Consider the following 16,260-nt stretch of genomic DNA (forward strand, 5'->3'; position numbering starts at 1 on the left):
AGGAAATGGTTGTAATATCACAATGGAAGAATTATGACTGCTAGCAGGGTATAAGCAGCAGGTTCTTAAAGTGAAAAGATCCTGCTTCCACACAAGTAGCATTGCAAATAAAGAGCAATGGAGAAGCAATAACAGAAATAAAATATTGTTAAAAATGGATTTTTCTTTGACTTTGATATTTATTTGGTATTATTTGATGAAAATAAGGTCAGCAAGAACAGCCAACGTGTCAGAGGATTGGTCCAGCTGGTGCATTACCTTGTCTTCATCAGCAGCCATTGGCTGAGGAAAAAGTTTAAGTTCAGGCATTAAATGCTTAACTCCTGACCTGCCAGAATACTTGCTTAGCATTTAGGGATACGAAATAAAGGAAATTCCTGAGTCAGAGATTATGTCTTTGTATTCAAAAGTCCTTTTTCCTTTCATGCAGTTGCCCAGTCCCTATCATAATCTGGCTGTACATCATCGGAAAGTAATTTTCTGTTCTTAAGAGTTATGGAGGTGTTCTAATTAGTATTAGTTAAAATGTTTTCTTCAGAGAGTCTTTACTTTTTTTTCCACATAGCCCATGGTAGTGTACTGTATCTCTATTGGGTTTGTGTGTCAAGGTTTTGGTAGCAGGGGGGGTTACAGGGATGGCTTCTGTGAGAAGATGCCAGAAGCTTCCCCTGTGTCCAATAGAGCCAATGCCAGCCAGCTCCAAGACAGACCCACCGCTGGCCAAAGCCGAGCCTGCCAGAGATGGTGGTATTGCCTCTGCGATAACATATTTAAGAAGGGGGAAAAAAATCCCTGTGCACTGCAGCCAGAGAGAGAAGTGAGAAGATGTGAGAGAAACAACTCTGCAGACACCAAGGTCAATGAAGAAGGAGGGGGAGGAGGTGCTCCAGGCGCCGGAGCAGAGATTCCCCTGCAGCCTGTGGTGAAGACCATGGTGAGGCAGGCTGTCCCCCTGCAGCCCATGGAGAGACCACAGTGGAGCAGATATCCACCTGCAGCCCCTGGAGGACCCCATGCAGAGCAGGTGGATGCCCGAAAGAGGCTGTGACCCTGTGGGAAGACCATGCTGGAGCAGGCTCCTGGCAGGACCTGTGGACCCATGAAGAGAGAGGAGCCCACGCTGGAGCAGGTTTGCTGGCAGGACTTGTGACCCTGCAGGGGACCCACACTGGAGCATTCTGTTCCTGAAGGACTGCACCCGATGGAAGTGACCCACGCTGGAGCAGTTCCTGAAGAACTGCAGCCCGTGGGAAGGACTCACATTGTAGAAGTTCGTGGAGGACTGTCTCCCATGGGAGGCACCCTATGCTGGAGCAGGGGAAGAGTGTGAGGAGTCCTCCCCCTGAGGAGGAAGGAGCAGCAGAAACAGCGTGTGATAAACTGACCGCAACCCCCATTCCCCATCCCCCTGCACTGCTGGTGGGGAGCAGGTAGAGAATTTGGGAGTAAAGTTAAGCCCAAGAAGGGAGGGGTGGGACAAAGGTGTTTTAAGATTTATTTTTTATTTCTCATTATCCTACTCTGATTTGATTGGTAATAAATTCAACTCATTTCCCCAAGTCGAGTCTGTTTTGCCCATGATGGTAATTGGTGAGTGATCTCCCTGTCCTTATCTCAGCTCACGAGCCTTTTGTTATATTTTCTCTCTCCCGTCCAGCTGAGGAGGGGGAGTGATAGAGCAGCTTTGGTGGGCACCTGGCATCCGCCAGGGTCAACTTGCCACAGTATCCTAAGAAACAGTCATTATTACAATCCCAAAATATATACCACACCTTAGAATACAGCATTAATAATTTCTAGTTTTCACCTCATAGTATTTACTAGTAGTAATACTGCTATTAGAATTATTTATTGATACTGTATGAAGTACACATTTTCTTTGAACTAGATAATGAAATGGCTTGATAGGATGTATTTTTTATTCTACTAACTTCTTATTGAAATCGATGAGATCAAAAGATTGTTGTACATAATTTCTTGGAGAATGAATGGAAAAGATTAATACAATTTACTTCTTCAAATTATCAGATGCTCTCTATTGATCAAAAATAAAACCAATACAGATATAATAACAGAAAAGGAAATTAAAAAAGTACACAGCACTATATGTAATTATAAGTGCCTTTTCTGAATTCAATCATTCAGTTAATTTTCATGCACCATCCTCTCCATATTCCATAAGCTCTATTCTATTTCTTTTGTCATGTAGAATTGGTTGCTGCATAATCTCCAACCCTATTTTCCACATTTCATAAAGAATATTACATTTTTATAACTATCAGTCACCAATAAATCTGCAAATGTTCCCTCACAGACAGTCCCAGTCACAGCTTTCTAAGCCTTTAGTCTGCAGAAAGACTACCTTTTAATTTTGAGAAGTTTGCCAATATATAGATGATATGTGTTGAGAGGTTTTTCTCTGTGCACTTTAATTACATAAACTGTAGAGCAACACTTCAGTACTCTGTGTGATGAATTTAGAAGTCTGTAAATTCTGGTATCATTTGTGAAATTCCTTTTACATATTATTCCCTTTTAGTTGTTTCAGTTGCATTCATCCATCCATACGTACAGGGATGTAATACGATACAAAAGAAAAGAAATAGCTGAATGTCAGCCATCTCAAGAGAAGGTTTATACTGCAGCTCTAATAGCTTTTCTTAAAATTGTGACATTTCTGCTCAACAGTTTGCAGAAGCTCCTTCTTACTCAGAAGACCTACACTAGGTGCCCGCCACCCATTTCTGGGCTGAACTGTAGATCACTGCCCTACTCACAGAGTCTGTTGCAGATAATAGTGAGAGAGAGGAGCTTTCAAAGATAAGCTGAATTTGCCTATTTAAGTAGTCTTTCCCTGTTTCCATCTGCCTCTATCAGTGTTAGGAAGAGTCTTGCCTTTATATTGCCATGTGTGTCCAATAGAAAACATGATCCTTATTAGTGGATCTAACTAGGTTCCTAACCTATTGAAGTTTACCAGGACTATAGGTCCTCCACAGTAAGTGGTTTTAAGTCCACTGTAATCACATGCTTTAGCAGCATACGGAGGAGAACAAAAGGTTTTGCCCATCTGGACTCCTCTTGCTCTTCCTCCTCTGAGCTGTTCTGCATTGTTACTCATTGTCCAGTATCTGCATCTCTTGGCCTCTGGTGCTGGCCAGATAAGATGGTGGAGGCTCTCTGTTCGGGGGCGTACAATGAGTTCTGAGGGTCTCTCTTTTCTCTGCATTTTGTTCCCACATAAATGTATAAAGGAGGCAAAAAGCATGAGTCCAGTGAAGAGTTTTCAACTCCCTGTGCCTATGGAAGTGCAGGGAATTTGCTACATGCTTATGACGAAGCAAAAGCTTTCTGGACAAAAGTCATTAGACAACTTCAGGAAAGAATATTGTTACTGATATTTTATTGCGAGCTACTAACTATTAACCACAGCAGAAATTCTGTCTTTTCCTTTCCATTTGTATAAGCCAAGGGTGCAGAAACCTTAGCAGAGAGATGAAAAGAGGAGGATGCCACAGTCAGGCATAAGTATCACCTGAACAACAGGCATAGGTATAGTCTTTTCTTGTGGTAGAAAGCATTTTCCCTGCATGGGAAAAGAGTGATTATTGTGAGAGCTGCAGAGGTCTGTGGACTCACTAAGGGTGATGTGCAGGGCCTGAAAAAATGCAGCAGATTATTGTATATCCATTGCCCAGTCCTTCACTGAAGGGTTCTAATCCCTCGTCCTCTTCTCCCTGCAGTACCCTCCTTACCTTAGGCTGAGACTCCTGCCTGCCTGATCACAACAGTGGTGGATTGATAAGGTCACTGGGTTAAAGCTCAAGGCTTGAGCCCATGCTTCACATACAGTGTCAATTTATACAGTCATTCTTTCTCTTTTCTGCTCCCTTAATTAGTATTTAAATATTCCAAGTGAAGTGGAATAGGTTGAACAGGAGCCATTAATGACCTGAATCCAGAATACTCCCTAGCCTATTTATTGGAGTGTTCATCTGGGGAGTGGAACAGACAAGTCAAAATCTACCAGCTCTCATTTAGAGCAGACTGCATTGAGGCTTCTCACATCCCAACTGAATTGCCCTGGCAACAATATTATTATTTAGAAGGGAACAACCTCTTTTTTTTAGTAGCACGACTAGCCCTCTGCTTTTAATAAGCCCAGCCTTAAAAAGGCATTGCAGATTAAATATTTTATTTGGTTTTTTTTGTGTCTGCTATTGGCAGAACGAGGGCTGTTATACATAAAATAACTATGAAATAACATAAATACAGAAAATTACTATATTACATTTAAATGAGTCTGAATGGAGTAGGGATATTTTTTGTTTTGGTTTGGGTTTTTTGTTTTGTTTTTTTTTTCTTCTGGGGTAGTGGAAGGTTTAGCTGCTGAACTGTAAAATCAAGTCCCCATCCTTACCCATGGACTCCTCTGCTTATTATGCCTTCAGGAGAGCTCACCTCACAAATACAAAGGGTATTTTATCTAAGCTGCCAAGACCACAAGCTCACTCTGGACTCTGAAAGTTACATGGTGTTCTCCTCAAAGTTGTCACCAATTGTCAAGGTTTATTTATACTTACAAGACCTTATGGGTCTTCAGATTGTATGCTAAGTGACAACTCTGAAACTAGAGGAATAGTAAGAATCTCAGAGTTTTAGCTGTTTAAAATTTAGCAAATCAATCTGTTGATGTAAAGGTGACATTTGTGACCTGATGGGGTAGTTCTGTGTGCATGAGAAATTGTGATGTGGAGTCAGAGGTATATATCCTCAGAGTAATCTTTTTATAGAAATGTATATATAACTTTTTAAAGTTTCCATCCTCATTGAAAATCAATAGCAATCACAACCCAAAGTGCCAGGAGGCACTAGCAGACATGTGGTGGTGGATTAAAATTGGATGGCTGAAATTGTAACAGCCTTCAGCTGCATCCTCCACTCCTGTGACGGATGTTGCCTCCCCCAAAGCAGGGACAACTGATCTGCTCATGAATCTCCTGATCCACTGCAGTGTTCATCTAAAGTAAACTGACTTGGATTCTGGTTGGCTGTAATACAGACAGTGAAATTTGTCTTGGGAGAGAAAATATTATTATATGGGCGACAAGGATGTCTGGAGAAGTTCAGGAATCTGATTTTAACCTGTTGCTGAATGACCCCTGTCATTTGTAAAGGTAAAACTCAATAGGCTCCGCCAGGAGATTTTAAAGCAACAAAAATGCCTGTCTTTCTCATTCCCCCACTGGGCACCTGAAGCCCCACTGACCTCTTCGGCAGGAACTCTGCTTAACTTTGGCACTTTTCTGAGAAAAAGGAGAATTGCTGCTCACTGAAATGATGGCAACATTGCCCATGTGTAGGTCCCCTCTTTCTCTACTAGTCTAGCTGTGTAAATAGCATCACTGCAGGTTTGGGGAGGAGGTTAGCACTGGTAAGTGATGGACAAAAATGCACACAACACCTGGGCACCGCAAAGCAGGGAACAGGCAGAGAAAAGCATCAGGATAGCACCATGGGTACTGCAATATCAGAATGGTTGTAGGGGGGAGGGCAATCATCTTGGTGTTATTGCCTCTTTTTGGAATCATGAAATTATGATGGTATCAATATACAATCCACCCCACATGAGATTATGTAGTAGCAAACAATGTCTTCCTCAGGAGTCCTCAGATAAACTCCTCCAGCCAATTTCGTTTATATTAGTATCTAGGGACATAAAAATCTGATTTCTGTTTTCAGTGGTTTAGGACATCCTGTCTGGCTTCTTCCAGGCAGTTCAGAAGTTACTGTCCTGTAGATGATGCCTGCCAGTCCTGTGAGGATGTCTCTGATACTATAAAGCATCTATAACAACACTGGACATCTTTCTTAGGCACCTGAATCATATTGCAAACGCCTGCATCGGGAACCTCTAGCACTATAACAGCATTTTTCTTAGCTTCATTCCAGTCACATTTGAGTCAATAGCTGTTCACTCCCACTTCAATGAATGTAATGGTGGTTATTTTATTGTATAACAACCTGAGTTTTTAAGGGGAAATCTGACTTGGCTACATTAGCAGCCAAAAGCATGCAGTAGATAGATAACCTTCTAGCATACTTGAGCTTTGTCTCTGCAACATTGCTCAGATGAGTGATAAATTGTGGCAAACTATTTTCTTCACCAAAGAAGGCACATAGCAGTCTGAATTTGAAAAGTTAGGTATACTAAATAGGAAGGAACTATTTTTACACAGCAACAGACCTAGAGGAATGATCTTTTGAATGGTAATTATATGTGTAAGTCTATATCTATATACACACATAGAGTTTTAATTGCTTGTATTATAACTGTGCAAATATCTGTCATTAGTATGTCTTTGGAGATATGCTCTGGTACTGATCAGATTTGTCAAGATGAGACAGTACCTTTCTATTCTCTCTTACACATCATAAACTCTGACTGATATGCCCAAGCGAAAAAAATGCATAATGTGTCATTTATGACCTGTTGCATGCACAAATTACTTGCATTTTGTATGCAGTAGGATAACAAAATGCTATTGATTTTGAATTTGACTTTAGGAAGCTGATCTTTATTGCTAGTTGTCACTTGGCAGATTTTTCCTCCTGCTGTGAAATGTTTGATCTAACATTTATGTTTGGCAAAATGGAAGCAGTGATGGTTTTATACTATTAAAAAAAAAAGTGTATAAATTCTATCCTAGTAGATAGACATTATTCATAAGCAGAATAAACTTTCTATAAATAAGACTAAATTTCAAGTAAGTAACAAAAAACATGTAATATGCCAATCTTGTCCTGCTTATACAACACTGCTGTGTAGCAGAGCAGCTTTCTGGGGCTTGAAGCAAGGCACTGATCAGTGTCAGGATCCTTGTGTGGAAGCCAGCTTAAAAGGTAGAGCTAAGGGAAGTACACACAAATGCAATGCACTACATAATAAACAAAAGAAATGTAGAATAGTTTGGGGTATGAATTTGAACACTCTATGGATATGACAGATTAAGAGTTAGGGAACCTCTGATACCAAAGTTGTCCTTCCCAGTTTTACAGATATATGTAAGATACATAAAGGTCATTTCAGTATCACTTTAGAGTATTGTTCTCACTTTCTACAGGAAAAGGAACAAAACCAGTATTCATTAGCATAGGGACAGAAAGACTTGTTGTGCCATGTTTTTTTTTTTTAGGGATAAATATATGTACCTCTGGGTAATACCAAGGATCTAATCCTTTCTTCATTTATTTCTTTAAGAATATCAATATAGTGATTCTCAAATAGAGGCTACATACGTCATGATGGCAAATATCTGAAAGTCTTCAACAGCGTTGTACCTTAGCTCTAGTGATAGTTTCCAAATGCATACTTGCCATCTTCTATGTGAAAAGTGAAACTAAATCTGTTTATCTTTGTATAGAGCAGCTCTGTCACTTTCCTTACCTCTGTCATCCTAGAAAATTATCAGCTTTATAGGTTGTATCAGCTGTGACAGAAGATAGGTGATCTCAGGGTGAGAAGCAAAGGTATGAGCAAACCAGGCATCACCTGATTCCTTGAAATTTCAGAACTCTGTGTGGGCAAGGGTCCCTGAAATCACTGACATTAATTTAGGAGAGTTGGTATCATCAACCAGACCAGGAACATATGTAACATATCTTTGAATATTTTAACAGTAGCATACAAGCAGATATTGTAAACTAAGCTAAGTGGAGATACTGTGCTCTTCTACTGTTTTTGACTGTGGAGTTATGAATATTTTTACTATTGTTACTGTATATACTGGAAAACAAATACCAACCAAGATTGTTTAGGTTATCACTTTCTTTTGTGAAGAAGAGTAATTTGAGAACTTTCAAATGTGGTCAGGTTTCAGTTACCATAGTTTTGGTTTGTGTCCAGAATTAACATTTCTTAATACTCCAGGAAGAAGTAGATTAAGTCACTACTGTTAACTGTCCATTTAACAGTTAATGTGTGTCAACTGTTCACTTAGCTAACGTACGTACTCACCTTCCTACCAACTTTCTAGTAGCAAACCTATGCTTTCTGGAATTAAGTTTTGTTTGGCACAGTAACTCTTGTTTCTTAGGAGATTATTTCATTAAGTGAAAAATGCCACAAACAAAGGTATTTGAAAATCAGCTACAAGCCTCTTAGCAACTTGTAAGGATACTGGGCATGTAAATCATTTGTGTTTCTGTTGGGTGAAATGGAGTATATAGGTTCCTATTGCCATTGACGTGTGTCCTTGACAGCAGAATTCCAGCCAAACCTTGAGTGGTATAGATGCATTAGCTCCATTACAGTCAATGCAAGTACACTTAATCACATCACCTGAGAATCTGGCCTACAGCCCATAACAAGACAGTCCTTTGGAGAGTAATAATATTTTATGCTTTCATCAATCACTCTCCTAGGTCTGTAGCTATTCATGGCAGACTAAAAATTGTCATATTATAATCAAAAAGGCCAGTTGTGGCTATTTCACGATATTTGCTCCCAAATTAACTTTACTAAAAGTGTCCCCAGTTCAGGAAAAACTCCTTCCAGAAAGCACAAGAGCTTGTCTTTAATAATGCAATATTTACATTTATTTTAAATATTCTTATTACAGAGCAATTTCAAAACAACCCTTATATTCTTGATTTTTAGGCTCCAAGTGTTACATTCTATTTCCTCTGCTTTGACTGTTTGCCTAGGACGTATGTCTACAACCACGACAATAATAGATGGTAAGAACGGATCCGTTCCCTCATCATCCATGAAAGTGGGCAAGAAATCAGTCACAGAAGACCTCATCACAACATTCAGCTCACCAGCAGCATGGCTTCTTGTTGTTGCTCTGATTGTTACCTGGTCAGCAGTAGCTATTGTAATGTTTGACTTGGTGGATTACAAAGCCTTTGCAGGTAAAATTCAGCATATTCTGTTTGACATCTTGTACATTAAAATTTAAAAATTTATTAAGGAATTTGTATTATATAAATATGCATATCTCTCAGCTTCTTGGAGACAGCACAGTGTCTCTGCTGAGTTTACTGTGAGAGGAGATATTGTGAGCAATGTCAGAACGTATTAGTTTACACTTCATACATCTTTATAATCTAAATCTTGCCATTTTGCAGCCCATCCTCATCCTGGAAAATATGTATGTTGACAGTAATAGAATAAGTATATGAGCATGTATGGTCAGATTTCTGTTTTGCAATTTCTACATAAAATTATTTCAAGAAAAATAAAATTAATTATTAATTCTTATTTTCTGAAATATATTTTTAAAAGTCTTTCATAGTTGCCTTGAGTATTCTGACATCTGCTTACACTGTTCAATGACAAGAAAAATGCAAAAGATCATTTCTAAACATGTTAACCCTAAATTCATCTTCAAAAACCATAAGCACAGAGGACCAGATTCTTAATATTAGCTATGTTACACCCTTATCTTTAATAAGGCAATAATTCTAGCCTAGTTTAAGACTTGGCAAACTGACTGAACAAGATCAAGTTTTGGGGTACATATTGGTTACTGAGGGCAAAGATGAAAATGAAATGGGTGGTACAAGGACTGGGATCGTGTTTGAGGAATGGGAAGAAAGGGATGGGGAATAGAAATTACCTCATTGCTATTTGATTTTTATGCCTTGTATCTGGTAATGATATATAATGAAAAATAAAATAAATTAACTACCTATGTTTGTAAAGTGTGCGTAGCATTCAGCAAGCCACTTGAGCAGTAAAACTTTTGTGAGGTAAACAGCCTGTAACAATGGCAAAACATGTACGTGAAACAGAAAACAAATGATTAGGGTCCTTTTCTTTCTTAAATAAGAGCTCCAGCTCTAAAGTTATCACATCTGTCACAATAATTAACTAGGAATTGAAATTCAGACTTCAGCCTTTTAATTTAAAACAAATTGAGTTGATGTTTCAAAGTTAATTTCCTGGACTTTATTAGTTTACTGATAAATCCATAGATTTTTGTCCTGCTATATATCATTATTGACCTCAAGATTTACTTAAAAAGCTTTTGAGACATAGATCTTGAAAGAAACCGACCAAGCCTGGATCAATGGATGACACAGAAGCTTGAAACATGGAGATAATGTATCACAAACCTCTCTTAAATTTTTTGCTTCTCATCTGTCCTTGTTTTCAGAAGGAAGTCATCTGAGTCCCAGCAAAACATATAGTTACTTTTGAGTAATCCTGCCAAAACAGGCATCAGATTTTAATTTGGACACCACACACTTAATGCTACAATGTAGATATAAACCAAGAGAGAGAAACCACCATATTCTGCTTTTAATTTTCCATATTAACTGTCAATCAATCGGTCAAGTTCTTAATATGTTTTCAATGAGCAGTCAAGAACCAGGGCATAACTCAGAATAAACTCTTAAACCAAGCAATTCCTGAACGGCTGTCAGCTCATGCATGCTCGATATACTAGTCAGGGTAATGCTAAGCAATGAGAATCTGTATTCATACTGGAGACTGAAGGAAAATTTCTAAGCAGGTGGAAGTCTGATGTTCACGTTGTATTGGTTAAATGAGCTTAAATCCCACAAGTCTTGACGGAAACTGACATTTTCAGACCAGACTGTAGAAATAAAATAATGTAAAATTTAATCTGCAGGGTGAGTTTGTATTTTGTGGAGATCTCGGAGATGATACTTTAGTATTTTGAGTTCATGAGCTCGTTTCTTTTCCTTCCCAAAGATATTTCTGTTCCTAAGTGATTAATTAAGGCAGCATTTAAATCGTGTCTCAACAGTGAAATGTTAAGAGAAGGAACTGTTGTGCTCCTTCAGACCAGGATTTATTAGACTGTTTTCTGTATTTACATAAATATAACAATGGCTACATAGCTCGTATCATGACCCTTGGGTTTCAACTCCTGAGTTCCTACTCAGTCTGATTTTTCCATGTTAAACCCACTGATTTATAAAAATTACATGGAAATAGCTGAAGATTTCACATAGGCCAACTGGCTGGCATTATTGATACTAGAATGATTTTCACCTTCTGACAGTTTGGCCCTTTGCCTCCAGTGGAGGTAATGCTGTCTTTTCATATAGAAAGTAGAATTTGGAGCATATTTTAAAGTGACTCTTTAAATCTAAAACTCAGTGATATTTTCTCTTGGGTTTGACACTGTTCTTTGAACAACCAGACCTGCATAAAAAAAGTGAATAGTTATTTTCAGGACTGTAAGTTTAGTTTTGCAAGCATGATTAAAATTAATTTCCTAGTTTTCAAATGGAAATGAAAGACGCCAGAGAAATTGTATTCAACTGTATATTTTGTAATCTATAAAACACAGAATATTCAGTGTATTTTTCCTTAAATAACACTTGCCTTTCATAAGTCAGTGCATTCAATTTCTTTCCCATTTCTTTACCTGAAGTTCCATGAAGTTCAAGTTTAGAAAGTATGTATAGCATATGAATGAGGCAAGATGAGAGAGCTTAACTCAGTTGGTCTAGAAAAGAGGAAACTGAGGAGTGACCTAGGAGCAGCCTGCAGCTTTTTGAAGGGCAGTTACAAAGATGACAGAGGACTCTGACCTACGGGCTTCCACCAGAGACTTCTACTATGTTTCTGTGCCAGAAATGACCATCTTCATAGCAGAGCCGTTAGTAGTGACTGTACTGCACAGGACTGACTGCAGCAGAAAACAGGAGCGGCTTGACATAGTAAACCAGGCTGGGAACTGTGTGGCTGAGGAATATACATGGATTTGTTCCTCCTGATTACACTACAGAGCTGCTAGCCCCTGGCCAATAAAGGAAGTGCAATGCCCTAAATGATGAGTTACCTAGATTACAGAGAGATTCATGGAGCTGAGTAGAAACACAACACATCAGCAGAGTAGGAAGTATTTTAGACTTGAACTCAAGCATTGTTTTCTTCTTTCAACAACTAACAATTTTACTCTCATTATCTTAAAGGCAAATAATTCCAAAAAGCCATAAAGTATTAGTATATGTATTTTAGCTCTTATGTATTCTTTTAATTTATCAGTATAAACTTCATGTTGCCTCTATGATTAGAGTGCCAACCCATAGATTTTGCTTCTTGATTACTATGGTTTCATGTTCTTTTAGAAGTAAACTATCAAGTTTGGGAATTTTGACAATTTATATACAATGAAATTTGTCCCAGAAGTAACTATATGAAAATGAGGTGTTTGGTTTCATCCTAAAATAGATGTGGTAAATTACTTTTTGGGGGCCCTCTCTATTCAGTACTTGAAAAGGAGCCTTTAGAACTGAGGGAGGCTGAGGGAGGACAACACTTGGGGTTTAGGTAGCTGAAGTTAGATTACATGAATTCAAGCTCCACTCATACAAAGATTTAAGATATACTTTGTGTAATTTTACACATCCAGAACATGATTACTGTAAATTCTACAGTACTCTGTAATATTCAGGAGGTGCTGGTTATGATATAAAATATTGCAGGAAGACCCTGTGTTACGGGTTGCACATGTAAAACTGTGCCTCCTTGGTGGTTATGTGTCAGTTTGATCAGAGGTTAGAATAGAGATGGGATCTGCAAGTCAGCTTTGGCAGTGGATTTGGAGGAAAGCATGATACAAGGATTAGATCAGTGCTGAAAGATTTGCCCCTGTTCGATATGCTCAGAAGAAGGAAATTAAATTTTGCACTGTTTCGCTTTAGTGTATGTTCATTCCTTTGAGGAAAGAAATGAAAGCTTGCGTTCCTATCATGTTGTACTGTACAACTATAAACATAACTGAAATATTTCTAATGTGGTATGAAGGTGACATGCATTACAAAAGCCTGAGATAAGAAACTACAAACCTCATTCAGTAGGTAGCGTGTATGAATATGCAATAAGTAGCATACCGCATTGGAAGATCGCTTATACATTCTCGGTATTTTCAGAAATGCAGAAAAAGATTCATTTTGGTTTGATGTGTGCTTTGCAACAGTTTGTTATTACTACCATCCTTTGTGTTAGAAAATACACCTTGTTAATTGGCTTCATAATTCATGAATATATTTCACGCATTTCTTGTACACATAACTGGATTACATATTTTAATTGGTAAATGTAACTAAATAATTTAAGATTATTTTAGTCCTAAAGATAGATTGCCCAGGAATCCACATTTGCTAATGGGCTAACAAAGTGTTCAGAATTCTCTGCCATCTCTGTGACCAATTACAGCTAATTAACACCACACTAATTTCAGATCCAGAGTGTTCAATATTCAGAGTAAATTGATAGTGATTTAGCCAGTCACCTAAAGGCTAGACTAAATCAAACCTAATGAAACCTCACCAAATCTATGAAACCCAAAACTATCCACAAAATAATCCAAGTGAAAATATAGAACACACACACAGCGTGATGACCTTGCCATTTTATCATGACTGCTTTCATAAAAGAAAAAAGAGCAGGCTCTCTGTTGTGGATAATTCCTTTTGCTCAACCATAAAAAGGCTTTTTAGAGACCTGCAGCAAAGGCAGATCTCCGTGGAGGTCATGCCTGTCAATGACAGGAATGGGGAGCTAACAGGGCAGGGAGGCACGGAGCTCCCAGCTCCACAAGAAGCAACAGGGATTCCAGTCAGATGTTTTCTTTAATGCCTTTTTTTTTTTTCTTTTTAAGTTAATGGCAAAACATCTGGCCAAATTGTTGTGGGGTCTCCTGCATCAGCTTGTGACTAACACAGTCTGAAGTCACCATTTCCCTGCCTGAGCTTGTGGTCACTTCTATTACTGTCTTGTAGCCACAGAAAGCTTTTGGCTGGCCCTGGGTAGTCAGGATGATACACCTATTAATATTCTCCAGTAGAGGAAAACAAACAAACAAAAAATTAGGAACCATATATTCACATGAACATCTGTATTTTGGAGAAAAAAGACACACAAAGGTAAAGAACAGGACTCCAAACAACTTGTACTGGATAACTGACACACGGACATTTTTTTCCTCAGTCTCCTGCATGATAAAACTGTAAAGTGCAAAACCTGTTAGGTGCAGAGTGTTTGTTTTGTCGTTAAGAGAAGTCAGCAAAATACAGCTATTCTACTGGGTTTCTTTTCTTTTCTTTTTTTTTTTTTTTTTTTTTTTTTTTTTTTGTGAGATAATCATTATTAGGAATATATACATCCACTTTTCTCCTGGAGTGTCATCACACTGTAGTCATTCTGTTGGGCTTGTGTTCACTGGAAACTTTTAAGAACTGTAAAAAGAAAAGTGTACTTATGTTTACTCTTGTATTTTATAACAGTATATCCACCAGTATTAAAATTGATAATGCCTTTGCACTTATTCAGGAAAAAGAATGAACTTGTGGCTTAGTTTAGAGCACCAGCAAACTTAATGGAACAAATAATTTTGTCTCTTGGTGCAAGAGGTGTTTCACAGTCTCACCAAATTAAAATAATTGGTGAAAGCTTTTCCATACATGCAAAATCCTAGACAAATCTCCCACAGAACAAAGGAGTGGGATGTAAAAAAAAGGTGTTGGCCCTCGCTGTGCTCACCTTGGAACTTATCAAAACAGTGCTATAGTCTTTTGAAATACAATTTTTACTGTATTTACAGGTGTCAATCCAGACCATGAGTAAACAGCTTACCCATTTCAAAATTCTTAATGAAATTCTTAATTGCATTATATGGGACTTCCACTAACGTACCCCAAACCTACAAAACAATTTTTTTTCACTGTCTTCCATAATATAAAAAAAATCAAAGGGATTTAAACCAAATTCCAGTTTAAAGAAGGGCTGCCCAGATGACATCTTATTTCCCATGTTTTACTCTGCAGCAAATCTCACAGCTGAGTTATAAACCCCTAGAAAATGAGTTTATACTGGAAAGAATGACAGTCTATCAAGTACTGCAGTGCTGCAAGTACTGCGTTCATCTCAAATGGTCTAGCATATACAAGATGATAAATAGTGATAGATCAAACTTCATGAGGTCATGAAGTTGAAAATATGAAATTTCAGAAACTGACTCAATGAATAGGGAAGGATCTAAGAAGAGAAATAAGTCTTGCATGCTTAAATGTGCTTCATGGGATACAAAACACAAACCAAATTTCCGGCCCATAATGCTATCTGTGCAATTTCTAATTTTAAACAAACAAAACCAGTAATTCATTTCAGTAACAATTGCAGTAATGTAATTCTTTGGTTATTTGCTGTTGAAGAAATCAAAATAATTCAACTAGAATCAACTATATGTAATACATTCTTTTCAGCAATAGAATATGTTTGTAACTTGTGAAAATACCTGTGCCTTACTTAACCATGGTTTTACATTGCTCTGATTCATACTGTGTTATCTCACACCTACAGCGTACAGTTTTTCTTTTTAATGAACTCCAATTTCTGCTTCATAACAGCAGCCCTACAGAGATTAAATAACTCCTCACTTCACTCCTTGACTGCTTCCTTTAGTCAAGAGACAGCTGAGGATGTTCGTTATTGCTAACGGTGTTTCTTCCTTTTTTTTATTGGCCTTTCTGGGGTTCATCCTGTTGCCATCGGCTATAGCCACCTATTCACAACATTGCGATGACCCCTGTTTACCACCTGGTAAAGATGTTCTGCCTGCAGTGTTCTGAATACGCGTGTGCGCGTGCGGTCTGCTGGACGGCAATAACAAAGCATGGGCACGAGCAGAGTGCCAGGACGCGGCAGCACTGCTTCTCTGCTAACCCCAACTCTGGCTGGCTGGGGCTGCAAAGTTCATTGCAATAGCCTCCTCCCAATTTTCACATCATGCTTGAAACAGATCTGTCAGCTAAGAGACGCCCTCAGTCAGGAGATTCTCAGGAAATGGTGACAACCTGAGAGATACTCATTTTACCCTCATAAATGCCCTTTAAAAATGCCATTGTACAATTATTTAACAGCACTGCCTTTTAAATCTGAAGTTAAAAGATCTGTGTTCCTAGTCAGAGAATTGAATCCTTAGAATAAGAAAAAATAAACCTTCAAATTATTTTAGTTAAAATGTCTGGCTGTTTCAGAAAACACCACCTAATTAGGGTCTGATCCATCAAATCAGAAGCCTTTCAGCTGATATCAAATTGAGTCATATAAATTACATGTAAAGCCCATCCTAAACCTACGTTCCTGTCCACGTGTATGGCTATATCAAAAGTACCTGAAACTACTTGATGCTTTGTGACACTTTGTGAATTTCTTTCTAAATTTTGGCAAGTAGATTCTATGTATAACTTCTCATTTTGGGTAAAATGCCT

General features: G+C 38.2%; 1 protein-coding gene across 1 annotated transcript in view; it reads left to right on the forward strand.

Moving 5' to 3' along the window:
• The window catches only part of TRDN (triadin), a 242,640-nt gene that overhangs the window by 30,833 nt on the left and 195,547 nt on the right, over window positions 1-16,260 (forward strand). The window contains 3 exon segments of the mRNA XM_050893954.1: window positions 3,807-3,814; window positions 8,707-8,916; window positions 15,548-15,589. Of these exon segments, the coding sequence (XP_050749911.1) occupies window positions 3,807-3,814; window positions 8,707-8,916; window positions 15,548-15,589 (260 nt within the window).

Source organism: Gymnogyps californianus, chromosome 3, assembly GCF_018139145.2.
Source record: "Gymnogyps californianus isolate 813 chromosome 3, ASM1813914v2, whole genome shotgun sequence".
NCBI lineage: Eukaryota > Metazoa > Chordata > Aves > Accipitriformes > Cathartidae > Gymnogyps > Gymnogyps californianus.